A 21,792-nucleotide genomic window follows, 5' to 3' on the forward strand; every position below is an offset into this window, starting at 1 on the left:
TTTCTCCTAGTTTTAGCAAACCTCCTTAACATACCCATTGTGTGGTCAGAGTACAGTCTTAAGTTAACTACGCTCCAGTTGTCCCTAGTCTGAAGGATACTTGCTAAAAGGCCTGATAGCCATGTTGGATTCTACATTTACATAGAGACATTGAGTGTTACAACAATTTTCTTAATAACTTCATAGTCCCAAGCAGATTTCATAAATTGTACATACAGTTTCCCCAAACAATCATAATCTCCACTGGGTGACTGCACGGGTTTGAACCCAGGTCCTTCAGCATCAAAGTGTGTGTCTAACATATAAACTGAAAGAACAGCTCTCTTAGCTGGGAATGGTAATAGTGAAAATAAAATTGAGAACCTCCATATCTGTGTCCATTTTAAGCTTGTAGGGGCATGGTCCACTTCCAACTTTGTTTGCCTCATGCATTGTGGGTGCTTATGGAAATAAATAATTAATGTTTTCATTGGTCAGTGCTTTCTACTGGGGCCCTTCTAGTAGCCATTCATTTTTTTCTTCAGCTGTGGATTAACCTACATTTTTAATGACCACATTATTGAGAAACCCTTCATAAAATGAGAATTTAATCCCTCCACTTGGAAGGTAAAATACTCTTTCTCCATGTAATCCTATCCAAATCCTGTTTGGTGTGGTGGATTACACTAAACACATCTATGCTGTGAGAATAAAGTACTTGCTTTATATTTAAGGACTCTTCATTAGAAAACTTCTTCACTCATCTTTGACTTCACTGATGGCAGAATAAGGTTCCCTGATTTAGCTCCCATAACTCATTGCTATTTTCCCTGAACAGCCACGTTGAGGTGTGTCCAAGAAGCATCTTCTACTTGAGAGCTCTAATTTTATTTGTTCTTGGTATATACATGTAAAATGGCAAAAGTTATACTGTGTGCATGTTACCATCTAAAAGGGATGTTTGTGTTTATATACATTTTCAACTCTCAGAGCAGTAGATTTTTATATCTCTCAATTTATGCGTGATATGTGTATACAAAAGAGGTAGTGGAAGAACTGGAAATAACTTTCCAACCAAAATAATGCTCTCCACCGTGTTAAAAAATGTTAAATTTCATTGGGATGTCAGTTTGAAGATGCAGGCTGCATGTATCCAGTGGAAAGTCTAACCAGTCTGTTTCTTTCTTCACTACAGGAGCGTGATGGAATGAGAGCAATTCTGGAGTCATACGACAGTGAGCTGACCCCATCGGAGCACTCTCCTCAGCTGAGCCGGCGCATGCATGAGGCAGAAGAAATGGTGCAGAAGGTGCATGCGCACAACGCTGAGATAGAGGTAACGATGAGACCCTGTGCTCTAACCCCAGTATAGACGTAATCTATATAGCAGTGGGCCCCAGACTCTGTGGTCAGGAGCTACAGCAGGTGTTCTTTCCCATCTGGTTTCTCTGATTCTGTATACAGCGTGCTTGTGCATTTGGAGGGGGATGAAGCCACCTGTTGTGGTCACATGCTGAGTTCACATGCTTCAGTTGCCTGTTGGGACCATTCGCAAACCCTTTGTTTAACTGGCATTCAGAGAAAACCATAAAGTCAAAGACCGAGTTTGCAAAATGCCTTTTGAAACAACTTTTTAATGAAAAGTTTCTAAGAGCAGGTGTGATTGGGCGTGGGCTCAAAGCACAACTTGCAAAATCTGCACCAATATTTATTCATTCCAATATGTATTTATACACACATAATAGAATTGTATTATCTCCTACCATTATTCATGAGAACGGCCATACTGAGTCAGACCAAAAGTCCATCTAGTCCAGCTGTCTTCTGACAGTGGCCAATGCCAAGTGCTCCAGAGGGAATGAACAGAGCAGGTAATCATCAAGTGATCCATCCCCTGTCACCCATTCCCAGCTTCTGATATATTACCTGGTGCTTTACTGAGAGCTAGGATAGAGAGTGGATGTGTTACAGAACAGGAGACAATGGTTCTCATAAAAGGCCCACTAGGGTACAGTGGCTTTCATAAGAGCAGAAAGAGGAAAATGGAGTAGAGTTGAAATACTACAGGGAGGGAATTACAGGCATAAGGGGCGGCATAGAAGAAGGCACAAAGTAGTTAAACGAGGGCAGAGATGGGATTTATCTGTACATGAATGGGAATGGTAAGAGATGGTAACAAAGATGCAGACAATGGCAGAGCTCTTAGAGACTTGACAGGTTACGAGAAAGTCAAGGGAGACGTAGAGTTTGGATGCCTACAGAAATAGAAGTGAAGGCACCATGTATTTGGTGATTCTGTAGCAGCAGAATTTGTTGCACAGTTCATGCCTTGCTGAAGACTTCTGTTCCAGAATCTCATCCTCTCAGTTACAGTCACCTGGCATACCTTAAGTAGTACACATGACAAAAGAGGATCTGTCTTTTGAACCACGTGCATTATTTAATGCTAATGCCGATGAGCTGCACTCTTTAAAGGATTCTCAAGTCATTTTGAGATCTTTAGGAGTGTATATATCAGCGCTCGAGAGACCAGTTAGGCTTCAACCCTATCAAAAACAGTCTTTCTTGTCATATTAGAGATCTGAATCACCCAAAAAGAGTCAGAGGTATCAGAAAAGATCATTTGTCTTCATGGCAGCAGATTTGACTCCTCGGTCAGGAGCCATATACATTTCCTGAAGGAACATCCATCCCCCCACTGGGGTTCCCCCAAGACCTTTTCCACTTGGTTCCCCAAGAACTCAGTTTGCCTCTAGTCTAGTCACTTGGGTTCCTTTATTGGCATACAATTAAAGTACTTTTGAGTTGCTCAGGCTGAGGGGGTGGGTTCTGGGCATACCACACATCCAAAGTTACACTACAAACTTCTTCCTTTAGATATATTTACACGTTGCATTGCATTTACTGTACATTGCCTGACCATTTTGGGATTGGCTGGTTACTTTGTAGGAACTGATCCCTGTACAACATGCTCTGTCCATACACTGTCCATGTACGACTTTATCTCATTTTTACATTCCCATCTTATTTTGTCCATTGTAAATGGTTCCCTGGGTGTTCCTCCCTATTTTATCTAGTACAGACATTCTGTTTCCAGACTGCTGATTCATATACCTTCCTAATCCTATCCCCCAAGAAATGAGGCCTCACCCGTGTCCAATTACTCATGTCAAGTCAGGCTTACATTCCACTGATTTTGTTTTTCTTCTCTGTATTAGCATACGTTTTATTTGGATTATATTTTTGATTTCTTTTGATTTTTATAATTTTATTACTCTACAACACATTTTTGAGATGACAGTAGTTGTAATTATTTGAACCATTATTGATACCAGGCTTAAAGTACGTACCAGTGGATGCAAGCTTACATTTTATGGTGTAGCCCCGTGATTCTCAACCTTTTTCATTTGCGGACCTCTAAAAAGTTTCGAATGGAGGCAAGGACCCCTTTGGAAATTAGACAGGCTGTGGACCCCAAGTTGAAAACCACTGGTATAGCCCACCAGGGTGTAATTTTCTGTTATAAGCGTGCATTGCTTTTAAAGAATTTTTAGAGCATTTTTGTGTAATTTTAACTTTGCTTTAGTTACATTTTTAAAAACTGGTACTATATATATTTTTTTCATTTATTACCACAGGAAATTTAGGTGTGAAAAAGGATATAGACCTATTAAAATTAAAACATTTCCTGGTTTTATACCAGAAACGGGGGGGGGGGGGGGGTTAGCCACCACATCCTAGCTATGCCTTTAAGCTTTGAAGGGCTGTAAAGACTTCAGTGGCTTAAAGGTAAACTACACAAGAAAAAAACAGTGCCCTTTACTGTTTTTATTTTGTTTGAATCTCCCCTTCCCCACAAAAGTGTGTTTATTCTTGTTGCATGTCAGGAAACCTATCTTTCCTCTTTTTATTAGAGACCCCTTGCAAGATCTTCAGAGGACTTGGCTTGTGACATCACATAGGGCAGAACCTAGAGTTGTAGCTATTAATCCCTATGGCTACATCTACATGAAGAACTTTAGGGAATTTACTAAACTGGTGCTAGCATGGGTGACACAGAGGAGACACAGTCCTTACTGTGGTGGAGGGAGGAATGAAGGGGGACACATAGGAGTCCTGCCTTGGTGAGGAAAGGGGGAATAGGAGGCACACAGAGCCTCTTGCATGTGAAGGAAGGGGGAAATGAGGGTCACACAGGGCTGCTGACATAGGGGAATGGGAAAAGGGGAGGGGGGGACACAGCCACTTGCATGATGGAGGAAGTAGGGGGTTTCAGAGAGTCCCTGAAATAGGGGAGACGGGAGAACAGCACACCTGGAACTTGTATGGGAAATAGAAGAACGTAAGAGCCACTCAGATGTGCAAGGGTGTTTGGCCTGCAGAAGCAACAGAGTGTGTGACCTAGTAATTCTAATGTTTAAAAAAAAAAAAAGGGCAGAAAAACACTTTCAGGGGAAAAAGTTTGAGTCAGTGTCTGCACAGCGCATAAAGGCAAAGAGCATAACTTCCTTTTTTTTTTAAGAAAAAATAATTTGTCCTCTTTTCCCATATAAAGAATAATGCCCCCACTTACCTTTCGTGTCTTATCCCAGGGTTTTTCTTTATCTGAGGTTTTCATTTGTTTAAATCTATTCACACGTTCCCAGCAAGTGGATTCCTTTGCTAGCCCTATAGCTCTCTGTCAGCTTTTTGCTTGTGAACTGTAGAGAAAAGGCTGTTTTATGATCCCCCTGATTTGTTACCAGCAGCCACGCTTCCTCCAAAGAAATCATACAAGAAAAAATCGATTTTCTATACAGGCATTTTCTTATATATATTATTTTTTTCCCCCATGGATTGTATCAGCAGTTCTGTATGAGAAAAGAAGACATCCAGTGAAGATGAAGTGGTGGTTGATAATGATATAGTGAACAATGCCAGGGAGGCAGGAAGGTTGGAGTATTATCTGCTTTTTGCTCATGAAGGAGATGAGGTCTGGATAATCCTTTGCGGGATGTGTAAGTTGAATTTAAGAGGAGCAATCTTCTGTCAATGCTAAATAGAGAGAGGTATGAGAGAGAAGTGTTGAGTTCTGGTAGTTTGAGTGAGAAGCTCTGTGCCTGGAACATGCACCCTGAGACTATGGTATGTCTACACTACGAAATTAGGTCGAATTTATAGAAGTCGGTTTTTTAGAAATCGTTTTTATATATTCGAGTGTGTGTGTCCCCACAGAAAATGCTCTAAGTGCATTAAGTGCATTAACTTGGCGGAGTGCTTCCACAGTACCGAGGCTAGAGTCGACTTCCGGAGTGTTGCACTGTGGGTAGCTATCCCACAGTTCCCGCAATCTCCGCTGCCCATTGGAATTCTGGGTTGAGATCCCAATGCCTGATGGGGCTAAAACATTGTCGCGGGTGGTTCTGGGTACATATCGTCAGGCCCCCGTTCCCTCCCTCCCTCCGTGAAAGCAGCAGCAGACAATCGTTTCACGTCTTTTTTTCTTGAGTTACCTGTGCAGACGCCATACCACGGCAAGCACGGAGCCCGCTCAGGTAACCGTCACCGTATGTCTCCTGGGTGCTGGCAGACTTGGTACTGCATTGCTACACAGCAGCATCAACCCATTGCCTTGTGGCAGCAGACGGTACAGTAGGACTGGTAGCCGTCATCGTCATGTCCGAGGTGCTCCTGGTCGCCTCTGTGAGGTCGATCAGGAGCGCCAGGGCAGACATGGGCGCAGGGACTAAATTTGTAGTGACTTGACCAGGTCATTCTCTTTAGTCCTGCAGTCAGTCCTATTGAACCATCTTATGGTGAGCAGGCAGGCGATACGGATTGCTAGCAGCCCTACTGTACCATCTTCTGCCAGGCAGGCAAGAGATGAGGATGGCTAGCAGTCCTACTGCACCATCTTCTGTCGAGCAGCCATGAGATGAGGATGGCTTGCAGTCCTTCTGCACCGTCTGCTGCCAGCCAAAGGTGTAAAAGATAGATGGAGTGGATCAAAACAAGAAATAGACCAGATTTGTTTTGTACTCATTTGCTTCCCCCTCTCTCCCGTCTAGGGGACTCATTCCTCTAGGTCACACTGCAGTCAAAAGGTACAGCAAGGTAAATGTAGCCATGTATCAATCAGAGGCCAGACCAACCTGCTTGTTCCAATAAGAACAATTACTTAGGTGCACCATTTCTTATTGGAACCCTCCGTGAAGTCCTGCCTGAAATACTCCTTGATGTAAAGCCACCCCCTTTGTTGATTTTAATTCCCTGTAAGCCAACCCTGTAAGCCATGTCGTCAGTCGCCGCTCCCTCCGTCAGAGCAACGGCAGACAATCGTTCCGCGCCTTTTTTCTGTGCGGACGCCATACCAAGGCAAGCATGGAGGCCGCTCAGCTCACTTTGGCAATTAGGAGCACATTAAACACCACACGCATTATCCAGCAGTATATTCAGCACCAGAACCTGGCAGAGCGATACCGGGCGAGGAGGCGACGTGAGCGCGGTCACGTGAGCGATCAGGACATGGACACAGATTTCTCTGAAAGCATGGGCCCTGCCAATGCATGCATCACGGTGCTAATGGGGCAGGTTCATGCTGTGGAATGCCGATTCTGGGCTCGGGAAACAAGCACAGCCTGGTGGGACCGCATAGTGTTGCAGGTCTGGGACGATTCCCAGTGGCTGCGAAACTTTTGCATGCGTAAGGGCACTTCCATGGAACTTTGTGACTTGCTTTCCCCTGCCCTGAAGCGCATGAATACCAAGATGAGAGCAGCGCTCACAGTTGAGAAGCTAGTGGCGATAGCCCTGTGGAAGCTTGCAACGCCAGACAGCTACCAGTCAGTTGGGAATCAATTTGGAGTGGGCAAATCTACTGTTGGGACTGCTGTGCTGCAAGTAGCCCATGCAGTCAAAGATCTGCTGATATAAAGGGTAGTGACCCTGGGAAATGTGCAGGTCATAGTGGATGGCTTTGCTGCAATGGGATTCCCTAACTGTGGTGGGGCCATAGACGGAACCCATATCCCTATCTTGGCACCGGAGCACCAAGCCGGCGAGTACATAAACCGCAAGGGGTACTTTTCAATGGTGCTGCAAGCCCTGGTGGATCACAAGGGACGTTTCACCACCATCAACGTGGGATGGCCGGGAAAGGTACATGACGCTCGCATCTTCAGGCACTCTGGTCTGTTTCAAAAGCTGCAGGAAGGGACTTTATTCCCAGACCAGAAAATAACTGTTGGGGATGTTGAAATGCCTATAGTTATCCTTGGGGACCCAGCCTACCCCTTAATGCCATGGCTCATGAAGCCGTACACAGGCAGCCTGGACAGTAGTCAGGAGCTGTTCAACTACAGGCTGAGCAAGTGCAAAATGGTGGTAGAATGTGCATTTGGACGTTTAAAGGCGCACTGGTGCAGTTTACTGACTCACTTAGACCTCAGGGAAACCAATATTCCCATTGTTTTTTCTGCTTGCTGTGCGCTCCACAATATCTGTGAGAGTAAGGGGGAGACGTTTATGGCGGGGTGGGAGGTTGAGGGAAATGGCCTGGCTGCTGGTTACGCGCAGCCAGACACCAGGGCGGTTAGAAGAGCACAGGAGGGCGCGGTACGCATCAGAGAAGCTTTGAAAACCAGTTTCATGACTGGCCAGGCTACGGTGTGAAAGTTCTGTTTGTTTCTCCTTGATGAAACCCCCTGCCCCTTGGTTCACTCTACTTCCCTGTAAGCTAACCACCCTCCCCTCCTCCCTTCGATCACCGCTTGCAGAGGCAATAAAGTCATTGTTGCTTCATATTCATGCATTCTTTATTCATTCATCACACAAAAAGGGAGATGACTACCAAGGTAGCCCAGGATGGGTGGTGGAGGAGGGAAGGAAAATGCCACACAGCACTTTAAAAGTTTTACAACTTTAAAATTTATTGAATGCCAACCTTCTGTTGCTTGGGCAATCGTCTGTGGTGGAGTGGCTGGTTGGCCGGAGGCCCCCCCACCGCGTTCTTGGGTATCTGGGTGTGGAGGCTATGGAACTGGGGAGGAGGGCGGTTGGTTAAACAGGGACTGTAGTGGCAGTCTGTGCTCCAGCTGCCTTTACTGCAGCTCAACCATACACTGGAGCATACTGGTTTGGTCCTCCAGCAGCCTCAGCATTGAATCCTGCCTCCTCTCATCATGCTGCCGCCACATTTGAGCTTCAGCCCTGTCTTCAGCCCGCCACTTACTCTCTTCAGCCCGCCACCTCTCCTCCCGGTCATTTTGTGCTTTTCTGCACTCTGACATTATTTGCCTCCACGCATTCGTCTGTGCTCTGTCAGTGTGGGAGGACAGCATGAGCTCAGAGAACATTTCATCACGAGTACGTTTTTATTTCTTTCTAATCTTCACTAGCCTCTGGGAAGGAGAAGATCCTGTGATCGTTGAAACACATGCAGCTGGTGGAGGAAAAGAAAAGGGACAGCGGTATTTAAAAAGACACATTTTATAAAACAGTGGCTACACTCTTTCAGGGTAAACCTTGCTGTTAACATTACATACATAGCACGTGTGCTTTCGTTCCAAGGTCGCATTTTGCCTCCCCCCACCGTGTGGCTACCCTACCCCCTCAACCCTCCCCCTTCCCCGTGGCTAACAGCGGGGAACATTTCTGTTCAGCCACAGGCAAACAGCCCAGCAGGAAGGGGCACCTCTGAGTGTCCCCTGAAGAAAAGCAGCCTATTTCAACCAGGTGACCATGAATGATATCTCACTCTCCCGAGAGAGATAAAGAACGGATGTTGTTTGAACGCCAGCAAACATACACTGCAATGCTTTGTTGTACAATGATTCCCGAGTACGTGTTACTGGCCTGGAGTGGTAAAGTGTCCTACCATGGAGGACGCAATAAGGCTGCCTTCCCCAGAAACCTTTTGCAAAGGCTTTGGGAGTACATCCAGGAGAGCCGCGAATGCCAGGGCAAATTAATCCTTTCACATGCTTGCTTTTAAACCATGTATAGTATTTTAAAAGGTACGCTCACCGGAGGTCCCTTCTCCGCCTGCCAGGTCCAGGAGGCAGCCTTGAGTGGGTTCGGGGGGTACTGGCTCCAGGTCCAGGGTGAGAAACAGTTCCTGGCTGTCGGGAAAACCGGTTTCTCCGCTTGCTTGCTGTGAGCTGTCTACAACCTTATCATGATCATCTTCCTCGTCCCCAAAACCTGTTTCCATGTTGCCTCCATCTCCATTGAAGGAGTCAAACAACATGGCTGGGGTAGTGGTGGCTGAACCCCCTAAAATGGCATGCAGCTCATCATAGAAGCGGCATGTTTTGGGCTCTGACCCGGAGCGGTCATTCGCCTCTCTGGTTTTCTGTTAGGCTTGCCTCAGCTCCTTAAGTTTCACGCTGCACTGCTTCGGGTCCCTGTTATGGCCTCTGTCCTTCATGCCGTGGGAGATTTTGACAAAGGTTTTGGCATTTCGAAAACTGGAACATAGTTCTGATAGAACGGATTCCTCTCCCCATACAGCGATCAGATCCCATACCTCCCATTCAGTCCATGCTGGAGCTCTTTTGCGATTCTGGGACTCCATCATGGTCACCTCTGCTGATGAGCTCTGCATGGTCACCTGCAGCTTGCCACGCTGGCCAAACAGGAAATGAGATTCAAAAGTTCGCGGTTCTTTTCCTGTCTACCTGGCCAGTGCATCTGAGTTGAGAGTGCTGTCCAGAGCGGTCACAATGGATCACTCTGGGATAGCTCCCGGAGGCCAATACCGTCGAATTGTGTCCACAGTACCCCAAATTCGAGCCGGCAAGGCCGATTTAAGCGCTAATCCACTTGTTGGGGTGGAGTAAGGAAATCGATTTTAAGACCCCTTTAAGTCGAACTAAAGGGCTTCATCGTGTGGACGGGTGCAGGTTTACATCGATTTAACGCTGCTAAATTGGACCTAAAGTCCTAGTGTAGACCAGGGCTATGTCTACACTCTGAGCTGGGGATTTCTCTGTTCATGTACACATACTCACACTAGCTCTCATCATGCTAGCACAAGTCTAAAGGGCCAGGCAGCTGCTGAATCTGGTGGGTTTGTACTCGGCACGGCTGAGCCCTGCCTGCACTGCCACTACTTGTGCTCTCACAACTGCACTGTTAATTATACTCACACTATGTGTATGTGGTCAAGGGAATCACACCCCTAGCTATTAGCATTAGAAGTAGCTTGAGTTACTATTATTCAAAAGAGTTAGGGGTGTAAACACACAGCCTGTTCTGGGACTATGAATGATAGTTGTTTCCCTCCTCAAGATCCTCCAGTTTTTCTATCTCTCTCTTTATCTCCCTCCTGTGTGCTCCCATGTGGTTTTGCCCTCTGAAATGTTAATTGGTGGTGGTGGTGAGAATATGACATCCAGACGTAAGTCAGAGAATTTTTTCCAGGCTCTGGGCACATTACAACATTGATATCAAACAGTTGCAATAAAACATGAGAACAGGATACTCAGCCTGACTGACATCCATCAATCCCAAGCCCCAAATACCACCCAAAACAACTTCCTTAAGCCCCCTTGTCAGAACCTCCTCTCCCCCAGAATAAGTGTGGGAGAACAGGTGGATCTTGCAAGGATATCTTTGAAGTTCATCAAATACATGATATGGCAAACCAAGGGGCATGCAAATTCCCCGCTTTTCAGTGAGGGTATCCTGTTTGTACCAAGAGGATGCTGTCAGTTTGAGATGATCTGAACTGCTGAGATAATGCATGGAGAGAGAAGCATCTGTCATAGCCAGAACCCAAACCAATTAGGGCTTTATAAATCAAAAACACACTGTATGCAATACCGAGAAGTTGATCAGTAGCCAAGGTATATATTGTGGCCCAGATGTAATGAGCTCGTGGAGCAAAACCCCGCTTAGCAGGTGGGCCATGGCATTCTGCACTAGCCACAATTTCCACATATCTAGACCACGTAGCCCCAATGGCTTATAGCGTGAAGCACACGTATGCACTGAGAAATGCAGTTTCGGCACCATGTTTAATCCAAATTGGATCAGGACTGTAGAAACAAACCTTCACAGACAGCTAGGTGTTAAGTAGGACCTGTTTGTGTTTATACGCATCCCCACACCTGCAGACACAAGTCCATAAATGCACACTTTGTTCCATACTTTTCTGTGTCCTATTATCTTGAACACACAGATTCAAGAATACTCTTTTCCAAAGCTTTGAATGTGAAGCAGGCAAAAGAAGAATGCCATGCAGAATTGTGGCCAAAGAAACCAGCAGGATGTGTCTGTCTGTTCAGAGCAGTTAATGACATGTCTCACCATGTGTATAAGTCTGTGTTCTGGAGAGTACAGAGAGCTGAGATGGAATGACTTTGCCCCTAGATACCATGCCAATTGGAGCGCTATAAATACCTAAAATAAACAGAATCCAAGCTGTGTCTGTAACTTGAAATGGATTTTCATTTGGACCATGTGATGTCAGCAGCGTCAGTGACAGCCACTAACTTGATGAATTTTTACTTGCCCAGCACCCACTAACCTAACCTCCATGTGAATAGGAAATATCAAGAGATCCTAGGGGTTTCTGTGCCAGCAGTGATGATTATTTTGAGAAAGCCCTGTGTGAAATGTAGGGTTTGAAAGGTTAACACCAGCTGCATAAAAGAGAAATCATCATAAATACAACTCCATTAATAGCCATTTTATTACAACACATTTGGCTCCATATGAAACATTAATGAAGAGAGATTTGCAGGGAAGACTCACACTGACACGTTCAATAGTCCCCAGCATTTTTTACATTGAGAGATTTATACTGTCTGTGAGCTCCATATGTACCCTGATCAGTTAATTATGAGCCTGACAGTTTCAGCACATCGAATGCCATATGTTCTGATTTTGTTCACCAGGGAGATTGGGAGCTGTGCTGGTAACCTCAAAATTCACTGACCAAATATTATCATCATTTCTGTACCTAATAGCTGTGGCACAGCTGCTGGTCGTGCAGTCTGGGCATTGCCAAGGCTTGTAATGTTAGTCATAAAACTGGTCTTTGCAAAGAGAGGTACTTAGCAGTCACCCTGTGTTTAAAGTGCTTAAAATTTACATGCAGATGCAATAAAATGTTTATTTGGATAATTAACAGCATCTCCTTGTCTCTCAATCAGTCTCCCTCTCATTGTTTCCCCTCTTTGCATCATCTCCTTTCTCGCTCGCTTTCCCCTTCCATTTAACTCACCCTTTATTCTCTTCTCTGTATTGATCTTCCTTCTACCCTCCTATGTTGAATCTTTCTGCTTCTCTTGGCCCCAAGGTACATGGCTTCTTTACTTAGAAGAAAGGAATTTCTGTGATGATGGGAACCTGCTAGAGAAATTTCCTTCCTTCTGTGCAAGGGAGAGAGAAGTTTATTTTAATTCTCAGATCTCTTCTTTCTCCACCCCCCACCGCTGCTGCCCCACTTTGTTGCACTATTTTCCTCAGTGAAAACTGAGATTGGCAGACAAGCACATCAGAGAAGTCTTTGGTCCCTCTAGATACCCAAAAGAAGCAAGTCCCAGTCTCTAGATATTTCTTGCCATTCCTGTGTGGCACTGCCTTCACTCCCCCAGCTCACTGCTGTCACTGAAGCATCTCATCTGCAGCTCATAAGGGAGAAAATTGACTACTCTTGACACTATGCTAATGTGCTCCATGCATCAGCTACTGCTGAGCACTGAAGCAATCACAGAGCTGGCTATCTGACAGAACACACACCTCACCTAAACAGCCTTCCCATCATGAACACTTCGGCATCTTTTGGTAAACCTGAGGTCTCTTATGAGCCCATGCAATCTTTTGTGTTTCTTTCGTCTTAAGATGGAGTGCAGGTTGGATCCCCATCCTTCAGTGGTCTGCAGAATGGGTCATCTTGGATTTTCTCCCCACTTCCACATACTGCATCTTTCCTTGCCCTGGCTGTATCTCTCTCAGGTCTACAGTTTCTCAGCTTCCATGACATCCCTCCTCTTCTCCCCACTACCCATCATTGCGTGTTGTTTTGGGGGTGAAATGCTAAGACCTAATATAGCACCTTTTACTGAGGATCTTTAAATACCTTACTTCTGTTATGCTTCACAAACATCCCTGTGCAATAGTTATCTTGAATACTGCACGCAGATAGGGTTTGCCCCATCTCCAAAATGATATATTGGAATTGGAAGAGGTTCAGAAAAGGGTGACAAAAATGATTAGGGGTATGGAACGGCTTCCGTATGAGGAGAGATTAATAAGACTGGGACCTTTCCGCTTGGAAAAGAGATGACTAGGGGGGCATATGATAGGGGTCTATAAAATCATGACTGGTGTGGAGAAAATAAATAAGGAAGTGTTATTTACTCATTCTCATAATACAAGTACTAAGGTCACCAAATGAAATTCATAGGCAGCAGGATTAAAACAAACAAAAGGAAGTATTTTTCACACAGCACACAGTCAGTCTCTGGAACTCTATGCCAGAGGATGATGTGAAGGCTAAGACTATAACAGGGTTCAAAAAAGAACTAGATAAGTTCATGGAGGATAGGTCCATCAGTGGCTATTAGCCAGGATAGGCAGGGATGGTGTCCCTAGCCTCTCTTTGTCAGAAGCTGAGAATGGGCAGGGGTGGATCACTTGATGATTACCTGTTCTGTTCATTCCCTCTGGGGCACCTGGCATTGGCCACCGTCGGAAGACTGGATACTGGGCTAAAAGGACCTGTGGTCTTACCCAGTATGGCCACTCTTATGTTCAGTGTTGTTCCCATTATGTAGCTGGGGAAAGTGAGGCACAAAGACATATAGTGATTTGCTCAATGTCACATAGCTGCCTTGTCTGTGCAACAAAAATTTCCCTCCACACTAAAAGGGATTTTAAAACGGGTTAGTGCTGCAGTGTAGATATTGTTTTGGCTAAACCAGTTTTAGCTCTTTCCCCAGATCTGCAAGCAACTGGTTTAGCCCTGAATTGTTTTGGCTAAACCAGTTGCTTGCAGATCTGGGGAAAGAGCCCAAGGCACTGTTTACTTTAGGGGCTTATCTCCACACAAACCAGCCCTGTTTTAACTAAAGGCGGGTTTTTTAAACTGATTTAGTTGGTGTATAGACACTCTTTTATTACAGTTTGAGAGGCTTATGTTGATTTAGTTGAACTCAATTCCTTACCAAGGTAAACCAAAATAAGGCTACAAACAGCAATCAAATTGTCAACACACAAACTTCCATCGGTTTTACAACACATATTTAATTAGGCCAGTGCAAGTTTGTGTGTGGACAAGCCCTAAGAAAATGAGCTGTTGCACAATATCTGGTAGGAGTGGGTATCTTCTGGTGTTGCTGATTTATTGATGAAAGTGGTTTTGTTCTACCTACAACACTGCTGTGTTGTGCCACATCTCTCTTGTGCTTTCTTAAGCAGTGCTGAAAAGAGTTTGGTTCTTTTGACGTTATAGACTGCACCACTCTTTGTATCTTCTACCAACTTCATCTGCAATTATTTGATATTTACTTTCAGATCATTGATGAAAATGTTGAACAGTGAAGGGTCTCGTACCGATCCCTTTGGAAAGCCATTAGAAACACCCTCATTCAACAATAATTCCCCATCAAGATCTACTTTTTGAGATCTGTCAGTTAGCCAGTTCTTAACCCATTTAATATGTGCTCTATTGAGATTATATAATATGCTCCTTTTTCTTCATCAGAATGCCATGCAGTATTAAGTCAAATGCCTTACAAGAGTCTATTAAACGTGTGCAGTTACCTTTATCAACCAGAATTGTAATCTCTTGAAGGAAGTTAATTCAGTGTTGAAGAACTATTTTCCATAAAACCTTTTTGACTAGCATTAAATTATAGGCCTATCATTTAATCCTTTATCAATGCAATCCTGTACTAGCTTTTCTATTATTTTGCCTGGGATTGATTTTGGGGTAACTGGTTTATAGTTACCCAGGTCATCCTGCTTGCCTTTTTTTAATATTGGTACAACACAAGCACTATTCCAGTTTTCTGGAATTTCCCCAGCATTCTGAGATTTATTAAAAATTAACATCAGCAGGCCAGGCATCTCCTCAGCCAGCTCTCTTAGGACTCTTGGTTGCAAGTTATTTAGGCCTGTGGACTTAAAAATGTTTATACCTGGTAGATGATGTCTAATATCCTGTTCGCTTACTCATGTGCTGAAAAGTACTTCATTAACCTCATGATCCGAGTACATCATCCTGCTTTCTAAATGCAGATCGGAAATAGTAATTGAACACGTCTGCCTTTTCTGCATCGTTATTAACAATTTTACAATCTCCATCTAGTAATGGGCCTTTTCCATTGCTAAGATTTCTTACATTCCGAATATAATTTTTAATAACTTCCTTATTTGTCCTTAGACCTGTTAGCTTTTGATTTTTGCAAGTCATTAGCTTTTCTTATCAATGTTTTGCACTTCAAAACTTCTAGTTTATATCAATTGCTATTTCCCCCTTTTCCCATGTATTATGTATGCCTTTTTTATTTCTTATTGCTGCCTTCACTTGAGCACTGAACCAGGAAGGGTTTTTTTAACCAAAGTTGTCCTCCTCTTTGTGATTTTTTGGCCATCTAATAGACTCTTCTTAAAGAGCTCCTAATTTTCATTCACACTTTTCTAAACTCTGAGGCTGTTGTCTATCAAACCCTTGAGGCAGAGCTTCCCATAGTCTGTGTCCATAGCTGCTAGGGGGTAGACTGGAGGTGTCAGCTTGCCTCATAGCTCTACAGGACTGGTTTCTAGACCCGTGGGCCCTCACAGTCCCTAGGCAACCACCAACTTCAAGTCCAGTGATTAATTCATCTGTATTCATCATAATGAGGTTAAAAAGAGTTTCCTCATGTTGGATGCAATACCTGTAGTTGTTCGAAAACCATCATCTCTACAGATTTTAGAAACTCTAATGATGTTTTACTATAGATGGCATGGGACCTCCAGCATATGTCTCCCAAATTGAAATTCCCCATAACATAGTTCTTCTTTGCACATATTATGCAAGAGGTTAAGGAGTAACTAATAATGTTCTCTGGTTTGATTTGGTGATCTGTAACTGACCCCCACCAGTACTCCCTCCTGGCTTTTGTTCATTAGCAATTGCTCCATATACATTCAAGATCCTGCATGCCTGAGTTATCAATAATTCTGTAACAGGTAATGATATCTTTAGTATATAGTGCCAGTTCAGTCCCCCACCTTTAGCTTCTACTTCTCTATTCTGCCTAAACAGGTTATATCCAGTTATTTAAAAATTCTAGCCACGCAAATCATCCCACTAGGCTTTAGTAATGCCAGTTATATCACATTTCTTCTCATCAGTGAGACTTTCCAATGCCTCTTGCTTGTTACCCGGACTCCTAGCATAGGTACATAAGCCATTGAAAAATCTCTTCTCTTCGCACTCTTTGTCATGTTAGTTTAATTTATTCACAATATGTACAGTATTTGCCTTTGAAGCCCATTCCCTTATGTTAGTTTAATGCCCTCCTGACTGCTCCAGCTGCTCTCAAGCTGAGCAGATTAGCCCCTCACTACTTGTGAGAATAGAACAGCCCTCTTTTCCACTGGAATATGGCCCAGGGCTCCACAACACCAAAACCTTTTGGTTCACACTGGTCACATAGCCAGTGGTTCACCTTCACTATTTTCTACCTGCTCTCGTCTCACTCAGAGAAGATCCCTTTGATTTTCCTCTTCTTCAGCTCCCTTCCAAGGTCCTTGAAGTCCTCTCTAATCTGTGTAGTTCCATATGATACTGAGTGATTGATTCCATTATTATCACCAGTAGAAATTTGCCACATGACCTCATAAAGCCATCCAGACTTGTGCTTACATCGGGTATTTTCGCTCTGGGGAGAAAGTATACCATCCTGATGTTCCTGTGTGTCTTATTGAATTCTCTGTCCGCTCATCTTAATATGGAGTTGCTGATGAGGCTTGTTTGCCTTCTTAAAATGGGTAAGAACTTCTCTTGGAAGTGAAGAAGGAACAAGAACGAGTGGCTGGAACGCTGAAGCCAAATTCAAATTAGAAATTAGACACAATTTTTCAACAGTTTGGGGGGTTAATCATTTGAAAAAACTACCAAGGAAGTTGTGGAGTCTTCATCTTTTGATGTCTTCAAGACTGGCTGTCTTTCTGGAACATAAGAATGGCTCTACTGGGTCAGACCAAAGGTCAGTCTAGCCCAGTATCCTGTCTTCTGACAGTGGCCAGTGCCAGGTGCCCGAGAGGGGATGAACAGGACAGGTAATCATCAAGTGATCCATCCTCTGTCACTCATTCCCAGCTTCTGCAAACACAGGCTAGGGACACCATTCTTACCCATCCTGGCTAATACCCATTGATGGACCTATCCTCCATGAATTTATCTTGTTCTTTTTTGAACCCTATTATGGTCTTGGCCTTCACAACATCCTCTGGAAGGGAGTTCCACTGGTTGATTGTGCGTTGTGTGAAGAAATACTTCCTTTTATTTGTTTTAAACCTGCTGCATATTAAGTTCATTTGGTGACCCCTAATTTCATTTGGTGACCCATGAAAATATGCTTTAGTCAAATACATGTTATACATATGGTTTAGTCAGATATGCTTTAGTCAGATACATGTTATTGGACTCAATAACGAGGTAACTAGGTGAAATTTAACAACCTGTGATATACAGGTGGTCGAACTAGATGATCTTAATGGTCCCCTTTGGCCTTAAACTCTATGAAACGATAAACCACTTTCACCATCAGTTAAGGGGTGGCGGGGTGGGGTGGGGTGAGGAAGACACCAAGAGGGATCTTTTCCTGAAAACCATTATACCGGGGTATATATGGTTTAAATGACCTTTTGAGGTCCCTTCCAGCCCTGCATTTCTGATCCTACTAGTGTAGCTGGAGCCCAGGGCTCTTTGTTGCTAGTTCTCTGTTGTAATGAGTAGACCACATGCCCTGGCCTTGCCTGCACTAGGAATTTTTTTCCAACATTTCTTTGTGGTGCTAATAAGTATTCGTTTCCACCTATGTTAGTAGTGCTGGGAATATAGGCAGGGCTCCTGCTTCTTCCAGCTTACAAAGTACATTGTATTCTGATCGTATTCAAAGCAATTCAAATCAACCCTGTGCTTTGTATGTAGGTGGTGGTAGCAAGAGTCTTGTCTACACTCGGCTTCTCACCAATGTTATTGTAATCCACTGGTCAGCGTGTATTACGGTTCCCCTCTCTGCCTGATCCACAGCTCTTGGCTAGAGGGCTTGGCTCTTTGGTTCAAACTGTGGAGGCACCCATGCTTTTAGCTCAGGGGAGGAGAAGAGTGGGGGCGTCCCTGATGTTGGCCAAATGTGTGGCTGTCACGCTAACACCAATGGAGTTGAAATGGTGTTAGCAACAGTGGGAGACTTAAAAAAAAAAAAAAAAAAAAAATCCCTGGCATAGGACCCCCTCCCTTCCACCCACCAGTTAGTTTTCTGTGTAGTGATAAGGTTCTTGTAGCATAAAAAGCTGCTGCTGACTGAACTCGGTCTTCCATTATTCACTTGGCCTTTGTAATACAGTTGCTCCACACTTTTTGCTGTCCAATCCCAAACTCCTTTGGATATATCTCTTTTGAAATTATTTAATATGTAGTTTGTCTGGAGTGGTCTTCTCAGCAATAATAGTGGCATTTGTCAGCATTTGCTGACATTATGAGCAACCAAATTCAAATGAGGCTCAATCTGGGGAGCCTGGATCAGCCTTTAAATCCACCTGGCCTTGGGAGACCAGAAAACCAGATGAAGAACTAGGTCTGACTCTCTATAGAGGATTTTAAATTGGCTGCTTTTTGAGTGAAGGTTTGGAAGGAAGAGATAACTAATATACATTTATGATTCATTCACATTTACCACAATGGGTGAAAGAATAATTCATGTGGGGCCGAGAGTTTTGATGTGCTCTGTGTTGTAAAGTTTGTTTGCCTGTTTCTGGAGATTTAGCAGTGACAATTAGATGCCTTTACGTGTGTGGGCGGGGGCGGGGGGAGAGCATATATTCTTAGTAAAACCATTCTTACAGTCACCACCAGATGGCAGCAGATAAAGGCTTCACAGTAGAAGAGCTTCCTTTCTGCAACATGGTGCATACCTGGTGCTATATATGCATAGGACAGGAGTAATCAATTATTTTTTGTGAAGGTCCAGCTTTCTTGGTCAAGGTATAGTCAAGGCTCAGACTCCATAGAAAATAATAAAAAGATAACAATAACGATAATAATAAGTAAATAAAAATATGTTGGGGTCCGTTCAAAAGTATCTGGTAGGGTTACCATACGTCTGTATTTTCCCGGACATGTCTGGCTTTTTGGTTCTTAAATCGCCGTCCTGGAGGAATTTTTAAATATTTAAAAAGTCTGGGATTTTACCATTATTATTTTTCTCCAAAGAAGAGTTGATTATTCAAGAAAGAGAGTGACTGTTGATCATTCGAGAAAGAAAGTGAATGTTGATCACTCGAGAGAGTGCCCGCTTTTCCCCCCTAGCTCCCAGGGCAGGAATTTGGGAAAGGGGTCCAATGGGGCAGGGAGGAGACGGAGTTGGGGCGGGGACTTTGGGGAAGGGGTTGGAATGGGGGCGGGGAAGGGGTGGAGTTGGGGTGGGGGGTGCAAACAAATTCCCCCCCCCCCCCCCCCCAATGGAGTGTCCTCTTTTTTGAATGTTCAAATATGGTAACCCTAGTGTCTGGTGCTCTGGATTTGGCCCACGGTCCACCTACTTACTACCCCTGGTGTTCGAGCAGGGTGGGATGGTGTGGTTGGATGCTTGATGCAAATAGCTCTGTAATGATAAGGCCCCGATAGGCATAGGTTAGGAGGAGAAAAGCTCAAATTAGCAACCAAAACACCTTTGGGGAAGGGGACTAGGGAGAGGGCAAGGTAGTTTCCAGTTTTTAACAGGTGAATGCTTGAAAGTGTATAGGTGTGGGTATATGACTTTCTCTGTTCTCCAGTTTCTCTTTACAGTAGCCAGCCAGTGTAGTCTGTAGACCCAGAAGTCAGGCAGTTGAAAGCCTGTTGTCCACTTCCTCATGGTGTTCACAAGTTTTCAGTGTTTTCTGCCACCATCAAGGAACTGGAGTTGCACTATTATGGAGACCCTGCATAGTTACACTTGAGTTCCATTTTGCACTTAAAGAAGGGATTCAATCTCTTTGAAACTTTTTAAAGCTAGAGACATTATGACTCAGGGACTGGGGCTCTCTTCATTCCCCTTGACGTAGTGCTGTCTCACCAACACAGACCTCTCAAACAGAAAGTCAATTGCAAACTAAGGGTCAGATTCATCAATACATTTCAGCTGTGATATTCAGCTAACTGGTCGGTGCCACTCTGGCTGTTCTGCGCTATTCTGGCGAACTAGCGAAGCAATCCTTAAAATATGAAATAAAATATAAAACAACAAAATCAGTACTATGTGCTCTCAAATCATTAGAAGTGTTGCACAGTGGGATCATTCTTTGTGAGTTTTTTGGTTAGTATAACTATATGAAAGTTTTAATAATTTACAAAAATCAGGAAATTCCCATGGGGAGGGGAAGGGACAACGTTAAGATGGAGTTAAGGTTGAAAGTACATATCTAGTATACCAGGGGTGGGAAAACTACGGTCCACGGGCTGGATCCGGTCCACCAGCCATTTTAAGTTGGCCCTCGAGCTCCCGCTGGGGTGTGGGATCTGGGGCTTGCCCCACTCCAGCGCTCCAGCCAGGGAGCAGGATCGGGGGCCGCTCCATGGCCCCGCTCCGGCTCCTATGTGCTCCAATGGGAGCTGCAGGGGTGGTGCCTGTGGATGGGGCAGCGTGCAGAGCCACCTGGCTGTACCTCTGCTTAGGAGCCGGAGAAGGGACACGGCGCTGCTTCCGGGAGCCACTTGAGGTAAGTGCTGTCCGGAGCCTGCACCCCGGAGCCTTTCCCCGTGCCCATGCCCATGCCCATGCCCCTGCCCCAGCCCTGATCCCCCTCCCACCCTCCGAAGCCGTCGATCCCAGCCTGGAACACCCTCCTGCACCCCAAACCGCTCATCTGCAGCCCCACCCTAGAGCCTGCACCCCTTCCTGCAACCCAACTCCCTACTCCAGCCCTGATCCCTCTCCTGCCTTTTGAACCCCTCGGACCCAGCCCAGAGCACCCTCCTCATCCCTAGCCCCACCCCGGAGCCCACCCCAGCCCAGAGCCCCTCAACTCCTCACTTCTGGCCCCAGCCCGGAGGCCGCACCCCCAACCAGAGCCCGCACCCGCTCCTACACCCCAACCCCAATTTTGTGAGCATTCATGGCCCTCCATTCAATTTCTATTCCCAGATGCGTCCCTCGAGCCAAAAAGTTTGCCCACCCCTGCAGTATACCTTAATAATTAATTACAACATTCCTATTTTTATTTAGTTATAATTTATTTTTAATCTCTTAGCTCTGCCCTGTAATGAAGCCAGGAATATAATATCCCTATAAGAAACAGGGATTTAAAAAAAATATAAAAGTCAGTTTAAAAAAACCCTCGAATAATAAAGAAGCAAACCTCAGGCTAAGCTTCCCCCCCCAAGCCTGGCTGTTTCTAGGGTCTCTCTGCAGGCCATCTCTGTATCTACCCCTAGTTCCTTCTGCCTCAGAGAGAAACTTCAGTGCTACTAATACTTCTAGATTGGAACTAATTGGGCCCATCTGATCTAACCTCGGGGTGAGTCAGCAAAAATATCCCTGCATCTCTGCAATGTTAAAATATTTGTCATCAGGATGGTGTCGTGCTTAAACCCTTGCACTCCCATACAAAGTGCTAGTTCGCCACCTT

General features: G+C 44.6%; 1 protein-coding gene across 11 annotated transcripts in view; it reads left to right on the forward strand.

Moving 5' to 3' along the window:
* Positions 1 to 21,792, forward strand: part of MAD1L1 (mitotic arrest deficient 1 like 1) — a 557,068-nt gene that overhangs the window by 249,436 nt on the left and 285,840 nt on the right. For all 11 annotated transcript variants that reach the window (XM_043524561.1, XM_043524558.1, XM_037910943.2 and 8 more), the window contains one exon: positions 1,175 to 1,315. In XM_043524561.1, coding sequence (XP_043380496.1) covers positions 1,175 to 1,315 — 141 coding nt within the window. The remainder of the gene's footprint in view (positions 1 to 1,174; positions 1,316 to 21,792) is intronic.

The sequence above is a fragment of the Chelonia mydas genome, chromosome 10 (genome assembly GCF_015237465.2).
Source record: "Chelonia mydas isolate rCheMyd1 chromosome 10, rCheMyd1.pri.v2, whole genome shotgun sequence".
Taxonomy (NCBI): domain Eukaryota; kingdom Metazoa; phylum Chordata; order Testudines; family Cheloniidae; genus Chelonia; species Chelonia mydas.